Source organism: Theileria parva (genome assembly GCF_000165365.1).
Source record: "Theileria parva strain Muguga chromosome 4 map unlocalized ctg_529, whole genome shotgun sequence".
NCBI classification, from domain to species: Eukaryota; Apicomplexa; class Aconoidasida; order Piroplasmida; family Theileriidae; genus Theileria; species Theileria parva.
Genome location: NW_876246.1, coordinates 1,821,847 through 1,835,834, shown reverse-complemented (window position 1 = coordinate 1,835,834; position 13,988 = coordinate 1,821,847). Strand labels below are relative to the sequence as shown.

The 13,988-nt window shown below is 37.2% G+C and overlaps 2 protein-coding genes across 2 annotated transcripts; both read right to left on the bottom strand.

The window, feature by feature from the left end:
• Nucleotides 1–2,214: 2,214 nt before the first annotated feature.
• Nucleotides 2,215–12,753, bottom strand: TpMuguga_04g00929 (uncharacterized protein; the record flags this gene model as incomplete). The annotated part of the gene is made up of 1 exon (XM_759469.2): nt 2,215–12,753. The coding sequence occupies one exon, from the start codon at nt 12,751–12,753 to the stop codon at nt 2,851–2,853; it is 9,903 nt and encodes a 3,300-aa protein (XP_764562.1). The 3' UTR covers nt 2,215–2,850.
• Nucleotides 12,754–13,196: 443 nt separating this feature from the next.
• On the bottom strand, nt 13,197–13,779 carry TpMuguga_04g00922 (uncharacterized protein; the record flags this gene model as incomplete). The annotated part of the gene is made up of 2 exons (XM_759468.1): nt 13,197–13,294; nt 13,713–13,779. The coding sequence occupies 2 exons, from the start codon at nt 13,777–13,779 to the stop codon at nt 13,197–13,199; spliced, it is 165 nt and encodes a 54-aa protein (XP_764561.1).
• Between the last annotated feature and the right edge of the window lie 209 nt (nt 13,780–13,988).

Genomic DNA, 13,988 nt, shown 5'->3' with positions numbered 1-13,988 from the left:
CCTAAAACCCTAAAACCTAAAACCTAAACCCTAAACCCTAAACCTAAACCCTAAAACCCTAAAACCCTAAAACCCTAAAACCCTAAAACCCTAAACCCTAAACCCTAAACCCTAAAACCCTAAACCCTAAAACCCTAAAACCCTAAAACCCTAAAACCCTAAACCCTAAACCCTAAAACCTAAAACCCTAAACCCTAAAACCCTAAAACCCTAAAACCCTAAACCCTAAACCCTAAACCCTAAACCCTAAAACCCTAAAACCCTAAAACCCTAAACCCTAAACCCTAAACCCTAAACCCTAAACCCTAAAACCTAAAACCCTAAAACCCTAAAACCCTAAAACCCTAAACCCTAAACCCTAAACCCTAAACCCTAAAACCCTAAAACCCTAAACCCTAAAACCCTAAAACCCTAAAACCCTAAACCCTAAACCCTAAACCCTAAACCCTAAACCCTAAAACCTAATGTCCTAAAGAATCTAAAATACTTGTGGGGATAATACTAAACCCTTAACTTGAGGGTCAAAAAGACTAATCTACTGTGGGGTCTAAAGTCTAAAGTAATACCAATTTGAAAACCCTCAACTCTAGGATCAATTACACAAGTGTGGGGAAATTTAATGTCTTAATATGAAACAAACAGATAGAATTTCAAAAAACTCAATTTAAAGACCTCCAAAGTACTCAACTCTAGAGTCTATAACACTCATTCTACTATAAAAACAACTTAAAAACACTTTAAACATTCAAAACTACTGTAAAATAATACTCAAACATAATCTAAAAAACTCAAAAAGGCTATAAAACTGACTTTTAAAATACTTAAAAATACTCTAACCTACTGAAATAATAGTAAAGAACACTCAAACACAATGTTAAACACATAAATCTACTCTAACATAGTGAAATAACATTGAAAAGTACTCAAACATAGTAAAAGAATAGTAAAGAACACTGAAATTTACTGTAAAATCTACTCTAAAAACTACTGAAATCACTCAAAAACTGTCTCTAAACACTGAAAACTACTTAATCTAAAACACTTAAAACACTCAAATCGAAAAGGCAAAATACTGATTTACAAAAACTTACTACTAAAAACTACTAAAAACAACTGAAAACACTCAACTCAAACAAAGCAAAACTCTAATCTATAACACTCTAAAAACAAGTTAATCTAAAAACACAAAATCAAATACTGACTTTTAAAAACACTCAACTCAAGTAAAACAATACTTTAAACACACTTAAACTACTAAAAAGAACTTATAACACCTGAAAACACTGAAATCTAATATCTAAAAGATTGACTTAGTAAATACTGACTACTGGAAACTTGACTGAAACTGTCTAATCTAACTGTAAAACAACAATCTAAAACACTCTAATCTAACTGTAAAACACTTAAATCTAGGGTCTAAAACAAGTTGAAAACACTCAACCAGAGTATTAAAACTGAACCTCTAACATTAGCACTATTGGTACTTCTATATACTTATCCTAGAAACAATAGCTAAAACTCAATTACAGTAAGTAAATAATACTTCGAGAACTCTAGAACAAAGTTAAAAATCAAACTTGAAATACTAGTTAGATACTTAACTAGACTCAATTACAGGGTCTAAATTAAATGCCAGAAGTAGTAACTTAATAAACACCAGTCCCATCAATAGTACTAACATTGACAAAACTACTGATTCTAATCCCTGAAACTGATATCCCAAGTCCCAGTAACTAACTAGTGCTAATCTTTCTGATGTTTAAACAAGTCCTTAAATAGGCAATATACACTGGAATGTTATTATCACTAAGTATGTTATTCATACCGGGTATGATATACAGAGTGTATATACATGGGAGTATATATGGTATAGCGGTATTGGTAACTAATCCACTAAAAATAAAACTCAGATCTAAAGTGAATAACTGACAAAAGATAAGTTGTAATAAAGTTAGATGAGATTGGAAAGTGTAAATGAGTGGTTAAATATGATATTGTGTTAGTTGATGAAATGAAAGTGGAGTGAGTGAACAAAATGATTAGAAAGAAACAAAATTAATAATTTTGAAATCAATAATAAATGCTGGAATATAAAATATTAAACTCAAACTAAATACTTGGGAGATAATTCATACTGGATACAAAACATGTATAAGATAAACCAATGTTTAAAAACACTCAAAATAATAAACTCTAATAACTACCAAATATAAATACAAATAAAAGATTACAGCGAGTTGCTATGAACAGTGTCATGACAGTTAAACAGATAGTGTATTACTTTTACAAACATTGTTATTTTACAATGTCAACAATTATTTTTGAAACATTTCTCTCTATTGAAACAGTTGTAGTCTTCATAAAACTCGAGTTTGAAGACTAAAATTTACAGATTCAAATCCTGTTATATAATTTCGATGATTATAAGCAGGATCACAGACAATGTATTACAGATTGAGTCGTGTATAATATACAAAATGCTTAGGTGTAATGATAAAGCAATATTCTACGGGATGTGTTACAGGTTGATAGTGATTCAGTTTGGCTGTACTGAATCACTGTTCGGTGATTGGTTTGGTAAACGGAGTTAAAGTTATCTTCCAATTGTACCAGGGTTTATGATAAATTGTTACTGAGTTTGAATTGTCGGTATCTTACACATCAAAAACGCTAATTAAGTTCCACGCACATCATCTTTGACAGCCAAATATCAGGAAAGTGCAATTTTGTCCAACAGATGGTCAGAGTTAATTACATAATTATAAAACTCGCCATCCTTGAAGTAGTATAACTGAGGATATCCTTGGTCTTATCGATATCAAGGGTTATTGAGTTAATCTCCTATAGATCCTAACATGGCTTGAAACTATCATCATCATTCATGACACTGAATTCATCAGAAATCAAATTTAGAAATATTCCTTTCAAGTTACCAGATGTATTTTTATCATTGTGTTCCCAAAGAGTCTTATCCTTAAGCACAATCTTCACACAGTTAACGCCTTCATAGAAGACATAACCGTGTAATGAATCAAACAAGGTTACTGAGTATTGCTTTGGATTCAATTCTTTGTGTTCATTGTCAACTATGGTGTACATCTTGAGATTAGCAATAGAATTCTTGGTTGAGGTGATATCTCGCCACTTTTCGCCCTTCTTGCTCTTGTATAATAAAGCAGCGTTTCCACTCTGTAAAAGAACGAGAAGGCGTTTGGGCTTGTCCTCGGAACCCATCAACACTGCCTTAATGGCATAATCATTATTTTGACATTCCCATATACGTATATCTCCCTTCACAATCGTTCTGATTTTATAACCGGGCTTAGGTACATAGGTCCTATAATTATCCTTCTTAATGAAGTCAACTTCAATATTACTGCTAGAAGTACTCATATCAAAGTCAATGACACTGAACACCTCTCTCCAATTACCATGTCCTGGATTGTTAAAGTGCCTAAAGGTTCCGTTACAAAGGTGAATACTAAAATTGCTAGTATTTGTACATGCGCCTAAACCATCGACATACACCCTATAAAAATACTCACTTTCGTCCCTAGCAGTCCATATGTCCTTCTCGGAACCAGAACCACAGCAGTTAGACCCACTCGTTCCCATGACAACTTGGTTGAATACGTAATTGACCTTAGGAGTGTAAATTTTAACATTTTTGAGACTATCACCATTATAGTCAACTGTATCAGTACTTGATTTGACACCGATGTTGACTGGGACTGCTGTCCCAGTACACTTAACCCCAACCCCAGCCACTCTCTTGGGTCTGGGTCTACCAACAGGAACCTGCACTGTTACGGCCACTTTTGGTACGCAAGAAACAGTTTTTTTTCCGGACGCTGAGTTTAACGGAACGATTGACTCTGTCAAAGGAATTTGATTTGTTGAATCGCATTCAGACTTCTTATACTGAGATAAATTTTTCACGAAGAAATTGTTTGTAATAAGTCCAAGATCGAAAATCTTGATTGGTCCACCAAACTTTTGATCATCGCTACAGTTCCAAATATCACGGCCAGCATATTTAACTTTCATGCAGTTGACTCCATCATTAAATTCGTAAGTGTATCTATAAGAGTAGTGAAGTATTGTAACCTTGTAATTAGATGGAGTGATTTCAGCGTCACCATCATCATAGAATTTGAGTTTAGTGACATCAGCCCTGGTAGATGTGATATCTTCCCATGGTTTATCTTTGTCTGATTGTTGCAAAAGCTCGAACAAATTATTATTCAGTAGGATGGCTAGGTGTTTCCCAGCAACAGATGTCCTCAATACGACCAAGGTGGCGCAAATTTTATCTCTCGACTTCCATATGACAGTCTTATCCAGTACAATTTCGTTGAATCCAAAACCAGACGCAGGGGTATAAGTTTTAATTTTAATATCCTTGGCGTAGTCGAAATCGGGTGTGGCCTGAGTCTTATCCATATCAAGAGTTACAGGGTTAAGTGGTGTTAAAGGTAGTTTAACTTCAGGTTGCTTAGATTCAATAGGTTTAGTCACTGTAGCTTTGGGTGGTGCAGTTGATACCGTCGGAGCTGTTGTAGGAACTGCCTTCGGTTGAGGTTGAGCTGTAGCCGCTGGAGCAGCTTTAGCAGGTGTTGCAGTTGAAGGAGTAACTGCTCCTCCACTTACTTGAGGTGTAGTAGCAGTTGGAGCTTTAGCTTCTGTAGAACTTGGTTGAGTTGTCGCAGATGGTGTAGCAGGTGTAGTTACAGGAACAGCCTTTGGTTGAGTCGTTGCAGGAGCTGCCTTGGATGGAGTAACTTCAGTTCCACTTACTTGAGGTGCAGGAGTAGTTGCCGTAGGTGCCTTAGTTTCGGGAGGAGTTGTTGTAACTTTAGCTGGTGAAGATGATGTAGTCGCAGCTGTTGCAGGAACTGCTTTCGGTTGAGGTGGAGTTGTAGCCTCTTGAGCTTTAGCAGGTGTTGTTGCAGGAGCTGGTGCACTACCAGTCGAAGCAGATTTACGTTCCTCTAAATGCCACTCATTGTTAAACATGGTACAGAGAACATAACTTCCATCGAAATTGATAGTGATTATGTCGTCACCGTTATAGATCATTTTCAGAGGATGACCCTGACCATCTTTACGTTTCCAAACACATTTGTCATCATGAGTAATGGCTTCACATTCAAGATTCTCTAGGCTATATTCATAGTCATCATCATCCTTTGTAACTGCACACACAAGTTCCCCTTTCTTTTTAGAGTATAACTTGACAGTATCCGGTGGCGTCTCACCAGACGTCTTCAAACGAGTATATGAAGATACATCAAGAGGTGTTTCGGCAGCTGTTTCCTTTGAATCAGGACCTTCTCCTTCACTTACTTTAGCTGTAGGAGTAGCAGTTGCCGTAGGCGCAGCTGTTGCAGGAGTTGCAGATTTAGCCTCTTCTTGGTCAGTATCCTGAGCTTTAGGCTCTTGTTGACCCTTAGCTGTAGCCGTCTGTGACTCAGGAGCAGTTGTTACAGTTGATATAGTCGGAGTAGTTGTAGGAGCCGCCGTTGGTTGAGCATCACGAGGAATGATACCCCCTTTGAAATTTAGATTCTTTTGTGAGCTTTCATTCTTGCAGACGAAGAAATTGTTAGAAACAAGACCTAGTTCAAAGTGCTTACATGGATCATTGGTATATTTCCAAATCTCATTATCTCCGTACTTAATTTTCTTGCAGCTGTTTTGATCTTTAAATGTGACTCTGTATGAGAATTCAAACACGGTAACTAAATAGGCAGTGGACTTCAACTCAGTATCATTATCTCCATAGAATTTCAGTTCAGTAACATTGTGCCTCTCCTTGGTTATGTCAGCCCATGGCTGTTTCTTGGTCTTTTGAAATAGTACAAAATCGTTGTTCTTGAGTAGGATAACAAAAAGTTCATCCTTCTTCTTTCTAACAAGGGTTCCAAACACACCATCTTTAGACTCCCAGATGTCCGTAGTTCCATGAGTAACATTACCAATTACACTTCCAGACTTAGGGGTGTATGTATGATAATTACTCTTCTTGGAGTACTCGAAGTCGGCTGTGGACTGGGTCTTACTAATGTCAAGGGTAACGAGTGTGTCCGAAGGAGCTACCTTAGGTGTTGCAGCAGGAGTGACCGCAGGTTGAACCTGAGTAGGAGTTGTAGTAGAAGACGTTTCAGGAGCCTTAGGTTGTGCGGAACTTGGTTGAGTTGTTGTTGCAGGAGTCGTAGCTGGAGCTTCCTTTGGTTGAGTAGTTGCAGTTGGTTGAGCTTTACGAGGAATGATTGCTCCTTTGTACTCTACTTTCTTAAATGTATTTTCATTTTTGAAGACGAAAAAATTGTTAGAAACAAGACCAAGTTGAAACTTCGTTATGTCCTTATACTTGTTATCATCCGTGTGTTTCCAAATTACATTGTTGCCATACTTGATACTGAGGCATTTAACTCCAGTGTTGAATTTAAATTCATAAGAATACTCATGGACAATGGATCGAGTAAAGTCGGAACTAGCAATCTCTTTATCATTATCAGTTAAAAATTTCAGTTCGGAAACGTTATGTCTCTGACTAGTGATGTCTTTCCAGGTTTTGGTATTCTTATCCTTGTTAAATAGTACAAAATCACAATTACCAAGTAGTATGGCAACGAATTCATCCTTATTTTTTCTAACCAATGTTCCAGGTATGCCATCTTTAGACTCCCAGATAACATTCTCTTTCTCGGTTACCTTGGTGAAAGAATGCCCGGGCTTCGGGGTATACAAATGAAAATCACTACCATCCTTTTTGTAATCAAACTCTGTTGTGGATTGTTTATTCTCTATATCAAGTGTAACGGGCTTAGTGGCAGTTTTTGGTTTAGGAACTGGTTCCGCTGTGGCAATGGGTGTAGTTTTGGCAGGTTCAGGAGCCTCTTTAGTTGGTTCCTCAGCCTTGGTTGGCTCAGGTTCCTTAACTTTATCTGGATCTTTGGTAACAGGAGTCTCTGGAGCCTTGCCAAGTTTATACGATGGACCACTTATAATTGCACCCTTGCCGTCTCTGGAGCGTATTTCTGATTTCCACTCATTATTTTCCATGTAGCAGATATAGTAAACTTTATGGAAAGTGACAATTATAGTATCGTCATCCTTAAGCGTCATCGAATCGGGATATTCCTTACCATCCTCACGTCTCCAGACACAATTCCCATCATGGGTAATAAATTCACATTGAAGACCTTCTAGATTATAGTCAAGATCATCAAAATATTTCTCAACTTTACAAAAGTTTCCTCCTGATTTACTTGAATACAACTTAACCTTATCAGGTGCTAGGTCACCAGAAGTTTGTAATAGATTATATTTAGGATCAACAAACGATGGTCTTTCAGTATCACTGACAGAAATGACCCTAGTGACCTTTGAAACTTGTGGTGATATTATTTCAGGTTTAGCAGCAGGTTCAGGTTTGGTAGTTGTTTTTATTACAGGAGTTTGCACAGGGACTGTTTTAGCTTTAATTGGTCCTTTATATTCTAATTTCTTAACTTCAGTTTGGCTTTTAAGTACTAAGAACTTGTTGGAAATAAGGCCCAAATGAAACATCTTAATTGTTGAATAGTCAGGATCATCTGTATGTCTCCAAACAACATCATCTCCATACTTGATCTTCTTACAGGTAACTCCATCATTGAATTTGAACTCATATGAATAGTTAACTATGGTAGCCTTAAAGTCAGAATCGTTGAGAAGTTTGTCGTTATCCCCGTAGAACCTAAGTGCAGTCACGTCATATCTCTTATCAGTGACATCGTTCCATGTCTTACCATCATACTGTTCAAACAGTGAGAAGGAATAGTCTTCAAGTAAAATGGCTACATATTTCTTATTCTCCTTAGTCTTAGTCTTAACCAAAATACCACAAACATCTTTACACTGCCAAATGGAAGTGTTTCCCAGAGATATCTTACTGAACGCATGCCCGGTGTTAGGAACGAATGTGTATACAGTTTCAATCTGACTGTAATCTATCTTATCACCCAAATGAGTCTTCTCAATATCGAGAGTAACCTTAGTGAACCTGCTTACCTTCCTTACCTCGCCTTTGTGAAGTTCTTTTGTGCGATCTTTTAGGTTCGTGATACTGAACGTGTTTTGACGAAGATCGAGATATAAACCCTTAGGATATCCAAACTCCATGTCATCAGTGTGGGTCCACACAATCTTATCGTTGTCGGTAATCTTGGAACACTTGACACCATCTTTAAACTCATAGCCATACCTAGACTCGAATACTGTAGGATCATAATCTTCCCTAGTCAACTCACGGTACTTTGAGGTACCCTCATCCAGAGAGTACAACTTTACCCCTTGGAAGTTATGTTTATTCTTGGTAATATCTTTCCATGACTCTCCCTTACCACTCTTCTGAAGAAGTACAAAGTTGCCACTCTGCAAAAGTATTGACAGATGTTTCTCTTCTTTACCAGAACCCATGAGAACCACTTTGAGACCATGATCTTTTTGTGCCTTCCATATATCCCTGTTTTTCTTCACTATCTTCTCGATAGTCAAATTGGCTTTAGGATTGAAGTGACCAAATGTTCTTGTGGGCCTATAGTCGAAAAGATCATTATCTTTATTAATATCAATGTCAACAACAATTGGTGTTTCTGAGAACCACTTCTTGCCAACCTTATGAAAGTGAACAACCGAACCATTTTTGAGGAATATGTTAATGTTCTTGATACTTGATTCTGTACCATAGACTACAACCTTGGTTGAACATTGATCATCCTTTTGAGAGTCCAAGAAAACTTTATCTGAAAGACATCCAGACTTACAACAACTAGAGCCACACACTAGCCAGGTCCAAGAACTTTTGAGGATGACGGAGTTGAATAGGAATCCAGGTTTTGCAGTGAAAGTCCTTTTCTCACCATCATGATGAAAGTCATAGAAAATTCTGCTTGAGGTCCTGTTGAGTTCAAGGCATATCTTATTAGGAATCGGATTCCATGAACCTCCTTCAGGCTTACGATAGTGTAAAATATCACCATTCAACAAGTATATGGTCACGATAGTTAAACCCATACTAGTAAAGACCTTGGATGCATACTTGGTGGGATCATTGGTCGTCCAAGCAACTGCTTGACCCTTGGCCACCTGGTTAAACATTGAATTACCCTTGGCTGTGTATATGTTAATATTTCTGTTATGATCTACAGTGTAATCGTAGTCTTCAGTACTGGCCTTCTCATTGATGTCAAGCCTCACGGGATTAATCTTCTTTACCTCTTCACATAACCAGTATCTATCATCATCATTCATTACACTGAACTTATTCAAAGTAACATCAAGGAATACTCCCTTCAGATTGCCAAACTCTTTTTCCTCCTTCTTGTCCCAAATAGTCTTATCCTTATGGCTAACCTTCACACAGCAAACGTCGTCATAGAACAGACACCCATAGAATGTACCAAATAAGGTTACTGAGTAGTGACCTCTGTGAAGCTCCATTTGTTTATTCCCCTCAGCCAAGGCATACATCCTCAGGTCAGTTAACTTATTCTTGCTGGCTGTGACATTCTGCCAGGGCTTACCCTTACCTTCCTTGTATAGGAAGACAGGCTCTCCAGTCTCCAGTAGTATTGAAAGATGTTTCTCTTCCTTTTTGATACCCACGAGTACAACCTTAAGGGCGTTATCTTTTATGGACTCCCAAATAACTCTTTCTCCACAACAGCCTGAACCACACTTCTTGTTCTTCCTAATTCTTCTGATTGTATAACCAGGCTTAGCTACATATGTCCTACAGTTATCCTTCTCAATTAAGTCAAGTTGGATGTTACTATCCTTTGTTTTTAAATCGAGATCAATGATACTGGGATACTCACTCCAGCCACCTCCACAGCTTTTTTTACCAAAGTGCTTAAAAGACCCGTTACACAAGTGAATACTAAAATTTCTAGTAGTTGCACATGTGCCTAAACCATCAACGAAGACTTTATCAAAATATTGTTTTGGATCTGTGGTTTCCCATATGACTTTCTCACACTTACAGCAACCAGAGCAACAACTAATAACAATTTGGTTGAATGCGTATTTCAGCTTAGCACTGTATATCTTAACATTTTTCAGATAATCCTCACTGAAATCAACCGTACTACTACTTTCTTTAACAGTGATGTTAACTGGAACTGCTGTCCTGGGACCAGTGGCAGCTTCAGGTGCCCTCTTGGGTCTAGGTCTGCCAGTTGGAGCCTCAACCGATACACTAACTTTTGCTGGTACAGGGTCAGTCGACTTTACAACTTCAGTCTTGGGAGCTGCCTTAGGTGTTGTTACAACAGGAGTAGCAGATTCATCAGCTGTTGTAGAAGGAGTAGCAGATGGAGTTGCCTTAGCTGGAGTAGCAGATTCATCAGCTGTTGTAGAAGGAGTAGCAGATTCATCAGGTGTTGGAGGAGTTGTAACTTTAGCATCAGGAGCTTTAGCAGGTGTTGTTACAACAGGAGTAGCAGATTCATCAGGTGTTGGAGGAGTTGTAACTTTAGCATCAGGAGCTTTAGCAGGTGTTGTTACAACAGGAGTAGCAGATTCATCAGGTGTTGTAGAAGGAGTGGCAGATTCATCAGCTGTTGGAGGAGTTGGAACTTTAGGACTAGGAGCTTTAGCAGGTGTTGTTACAACAGGAGTAGCAGATTCATCAGGTGTTGGAGGAGTTGTAACTTTAGCATCAGGAGCTTTAGCAGGTGTTGTTACAACAGGAGTAGCAGATTCATCAGGTGTTGTAGAAGGAGTGGCAGATTCATCAGCTGTTGGAGGAGTTGGAACTTTAGGACTAGGAGCTTTAGCAGGTGTTGTTACAGTAGCGGCCTTGGCTGGAGTAACTACCTCTCCACTTACTTCAGGTGTAGTAGGTATTATAGGTTTAGCCTCAGGAGGTGCAGTTAGTGGAGGTGACGTAGTCGGAGTTGCCTTTGTTTCAGTTGTAGTAACAGACGATACGGGAGCTGAAGCTGGCTTGGGTTCAGTAGTCTTAGTTGGTTCGGTTTCAGGAGAAAGCTTTGGTACTTTATAATCAACTTTTCTCCGATAAGCACTGCTATAAAGTGGATGGAATTCGTTTGAAACGAGGCCAAGTTCAAACTGCTTAAATAAACTATCGGTATATTCCCAAATAACTTGATTTTCATACTTAATCTTATTACAGTCAACTCCATCATTTAATGTGAATTCTACTACGGTCTTAACTAGAGTAACCTTATAATCAGACGTAGATATTTCAGCATCATTCTCACCAAGGAATTTGAATTTAGTTACATCATATCTCTTATTAGTTATGTCTTCCCATGGTTGATCAGCATTAGTCTTGTGAAATAGTACAATGCTACCACTTTGAAGGAGGATGACTAGAAAATTTTTTCTTTTAGTTGTAACAAAGGTTGCAAACACATCTCTAGATTTCCAGATAACTACGGCTCGCTCGGTAACCTTACTGAATAGATAACCAGGCTTTGGGACATATGTTCTAAAATTGTCATTCTTATAGTAGTTAAACGCATTGGTGCTCTGTTTCTTCTCGATATCAACGGTGACATTAGTGAAAGATTTGGGACGAATGGGTTTGGGCAGGATTGTTATGACAGGAGGTTTAGTCTCAGGTGTTTTAGAGAGTTCCTTGGCGACTGGAGCTGATACTAACTTAGATTCGGGAGACTTAGTTTTAACTGGTTCCTTAGGGGTTCTAACCACACTCCGAGTGAATGACTTAGTCCCACTTGCAGGGGTTGCCTTTGCTGGAGTAATAACAGTTTTTTGTACTGGTGTAGTCTCAGTTTCACTATCACTATCAGTTTCAGGTTTAGTCACAGTCCTAGGCATACGTTCAGCTTGAAGAACTGTTTCCTTATCGGAATCATCTATGTGATTAAAAGATACTTTGAATCCGGTATCGAAGAAAACACATATGTTATGATTATCAAGGTCGAATAGGACTACTCTTGGGTTTCCTCTATAAGGATAATCTGTCGACTTGAAAAAGACGAGACCTTTGTAGCCGAGTTCGAGATAAAGTCCGTTGACTGGATAGAAGTACCCTGAAATCCATTTATTACAATGAAACATGGAACTCTTGATATATATGGGTTTGGCACCGGAACCATCTTTGTTATCAGAGGTCATTATTGTGAGCTTAGATAGGGATAGTTTGGATCCAAATTTGTAATATGAATGTTTTAGAATCCAGTCAGGGGGTTGATACTCAATGTGTTCCAACTTATTGGAATCATCAGATATGTACCAGCCAGCGTCATATACTCTATAAACGGTTGACCGACTTTCGAAATCAAATTCAAATGTTAAAGATTCTGAATAAAAAACAATTCTTCTTGGATATGGACCACGGGACTGCCTCTTGGTAACAGTATGACCACGATACTTTACCTCGACACATCTAGAGTTTGTATCGAAGACGTATAAGAATATTCCATTACCATGATCATAGACCCTGTACAGGTCTGTATCATTCTCAACCAGCTTCAAGGACTCACCAACTGTTTTTTCAGTCACAATGGTGATATCTTTGGGATACATAGATGGATCTAACTTAACGGCGGAACGATGCGAGAGATCTTTTCTTAGAACCCAGCTGTTACCATCATAAGCATATACATAATAGTATGGATCAAAGTTTAAATATAACAAACCAGATGATTTAAAGTATAAAGATGTAGGATAGGGTTCATGAATACGTTTCCACAGAACCTTACCACCAAGCATTAACTCAGTACACTCACCACCTAACAAATACAGTAATGAATCACGATTTGGATACTCAAGCACCTCAAACTCAAGCGCAACGGTTTTACTACTATCAACTGGATCACACTTACATAGTTTCAGTTTGGAACAAAATTCATGTGTAGAAAATGGAATTATATCTTGAGTGGTGGAAGGTTTCCAGATATTATCTTCAAAAATGTATGTAACAGATCCGTTTTCAAACTCAATTTTAAATATATTATCATATTTTTTATAAGTGAATGATTTTGGATATTTATTCCCCTGGATTTTCCAAACCGTAACGTTTTTATACTTTATTCCTACGCACTTTACTCCTGGATTAAATTTATACTTCTTCTCACAATCATTTTCTTCTATTTTATATTTAGTTAAATCATTTTCTGTGAATTTATTGCGATGTTGTTCATCTACAGTTAATATTACAATAGCGGATCCGGAGGCCTTTCCCTCTGAATCTTTACCCTTTGCGCCGGCCAGTTTTCGGCCATAGCAGAGTAACAAATACAAGAACAAAGTTCTTAAAATTTTTAATCAGTAATTTTACATCCTATTATCACCTAAAATTTTAATCCATCCTTTTGATCTTTATCGATGGGGATGGACTAAAATAAATTACTTTCTAATTTAATATAACATATATAAATTTATTAAATTAATTGTTTTAATTTTCTTACAGTCTCATCTAGTCTTCCTTATCACTTGTTATTCTAATTAAATCTTCGTTAAATGTATCTACACTTGATTCTGCTGATTTTTTAGGATTTATATTTTTGTTCAAGTTATTAACAGCTTGGAGATAAATTTCTACCAATTTATCAAGTCACAATATCTTACATTTATAACCGTTATTTAAACAATCCAAGTACTTTTATACAATGTTTTTAACATTATTTTATGGATAATTTAAATATTTCTAATTTTAGTCGACAAATTACCTTCATATAATATACTTTCAACATATTTCACAAGTGAATCTCTCCAAATTTCATCTTTTAAAATCATTTTATTTTCTCAGCTTTGGCCAACAATAAATACTTATAATTTTCAGAACATTCAATTGATGATATGCCAGACCTAATCATCCATCTATTTCTTAAGTTTTCACTTTGTCACAGGATATATGTGCTAACGTTCATTCCAGTAAAATCCAATTTTTTAAAATACGATTCATTACATAGCATTTGGGGGTTTCCACATGGAACTTTATAATA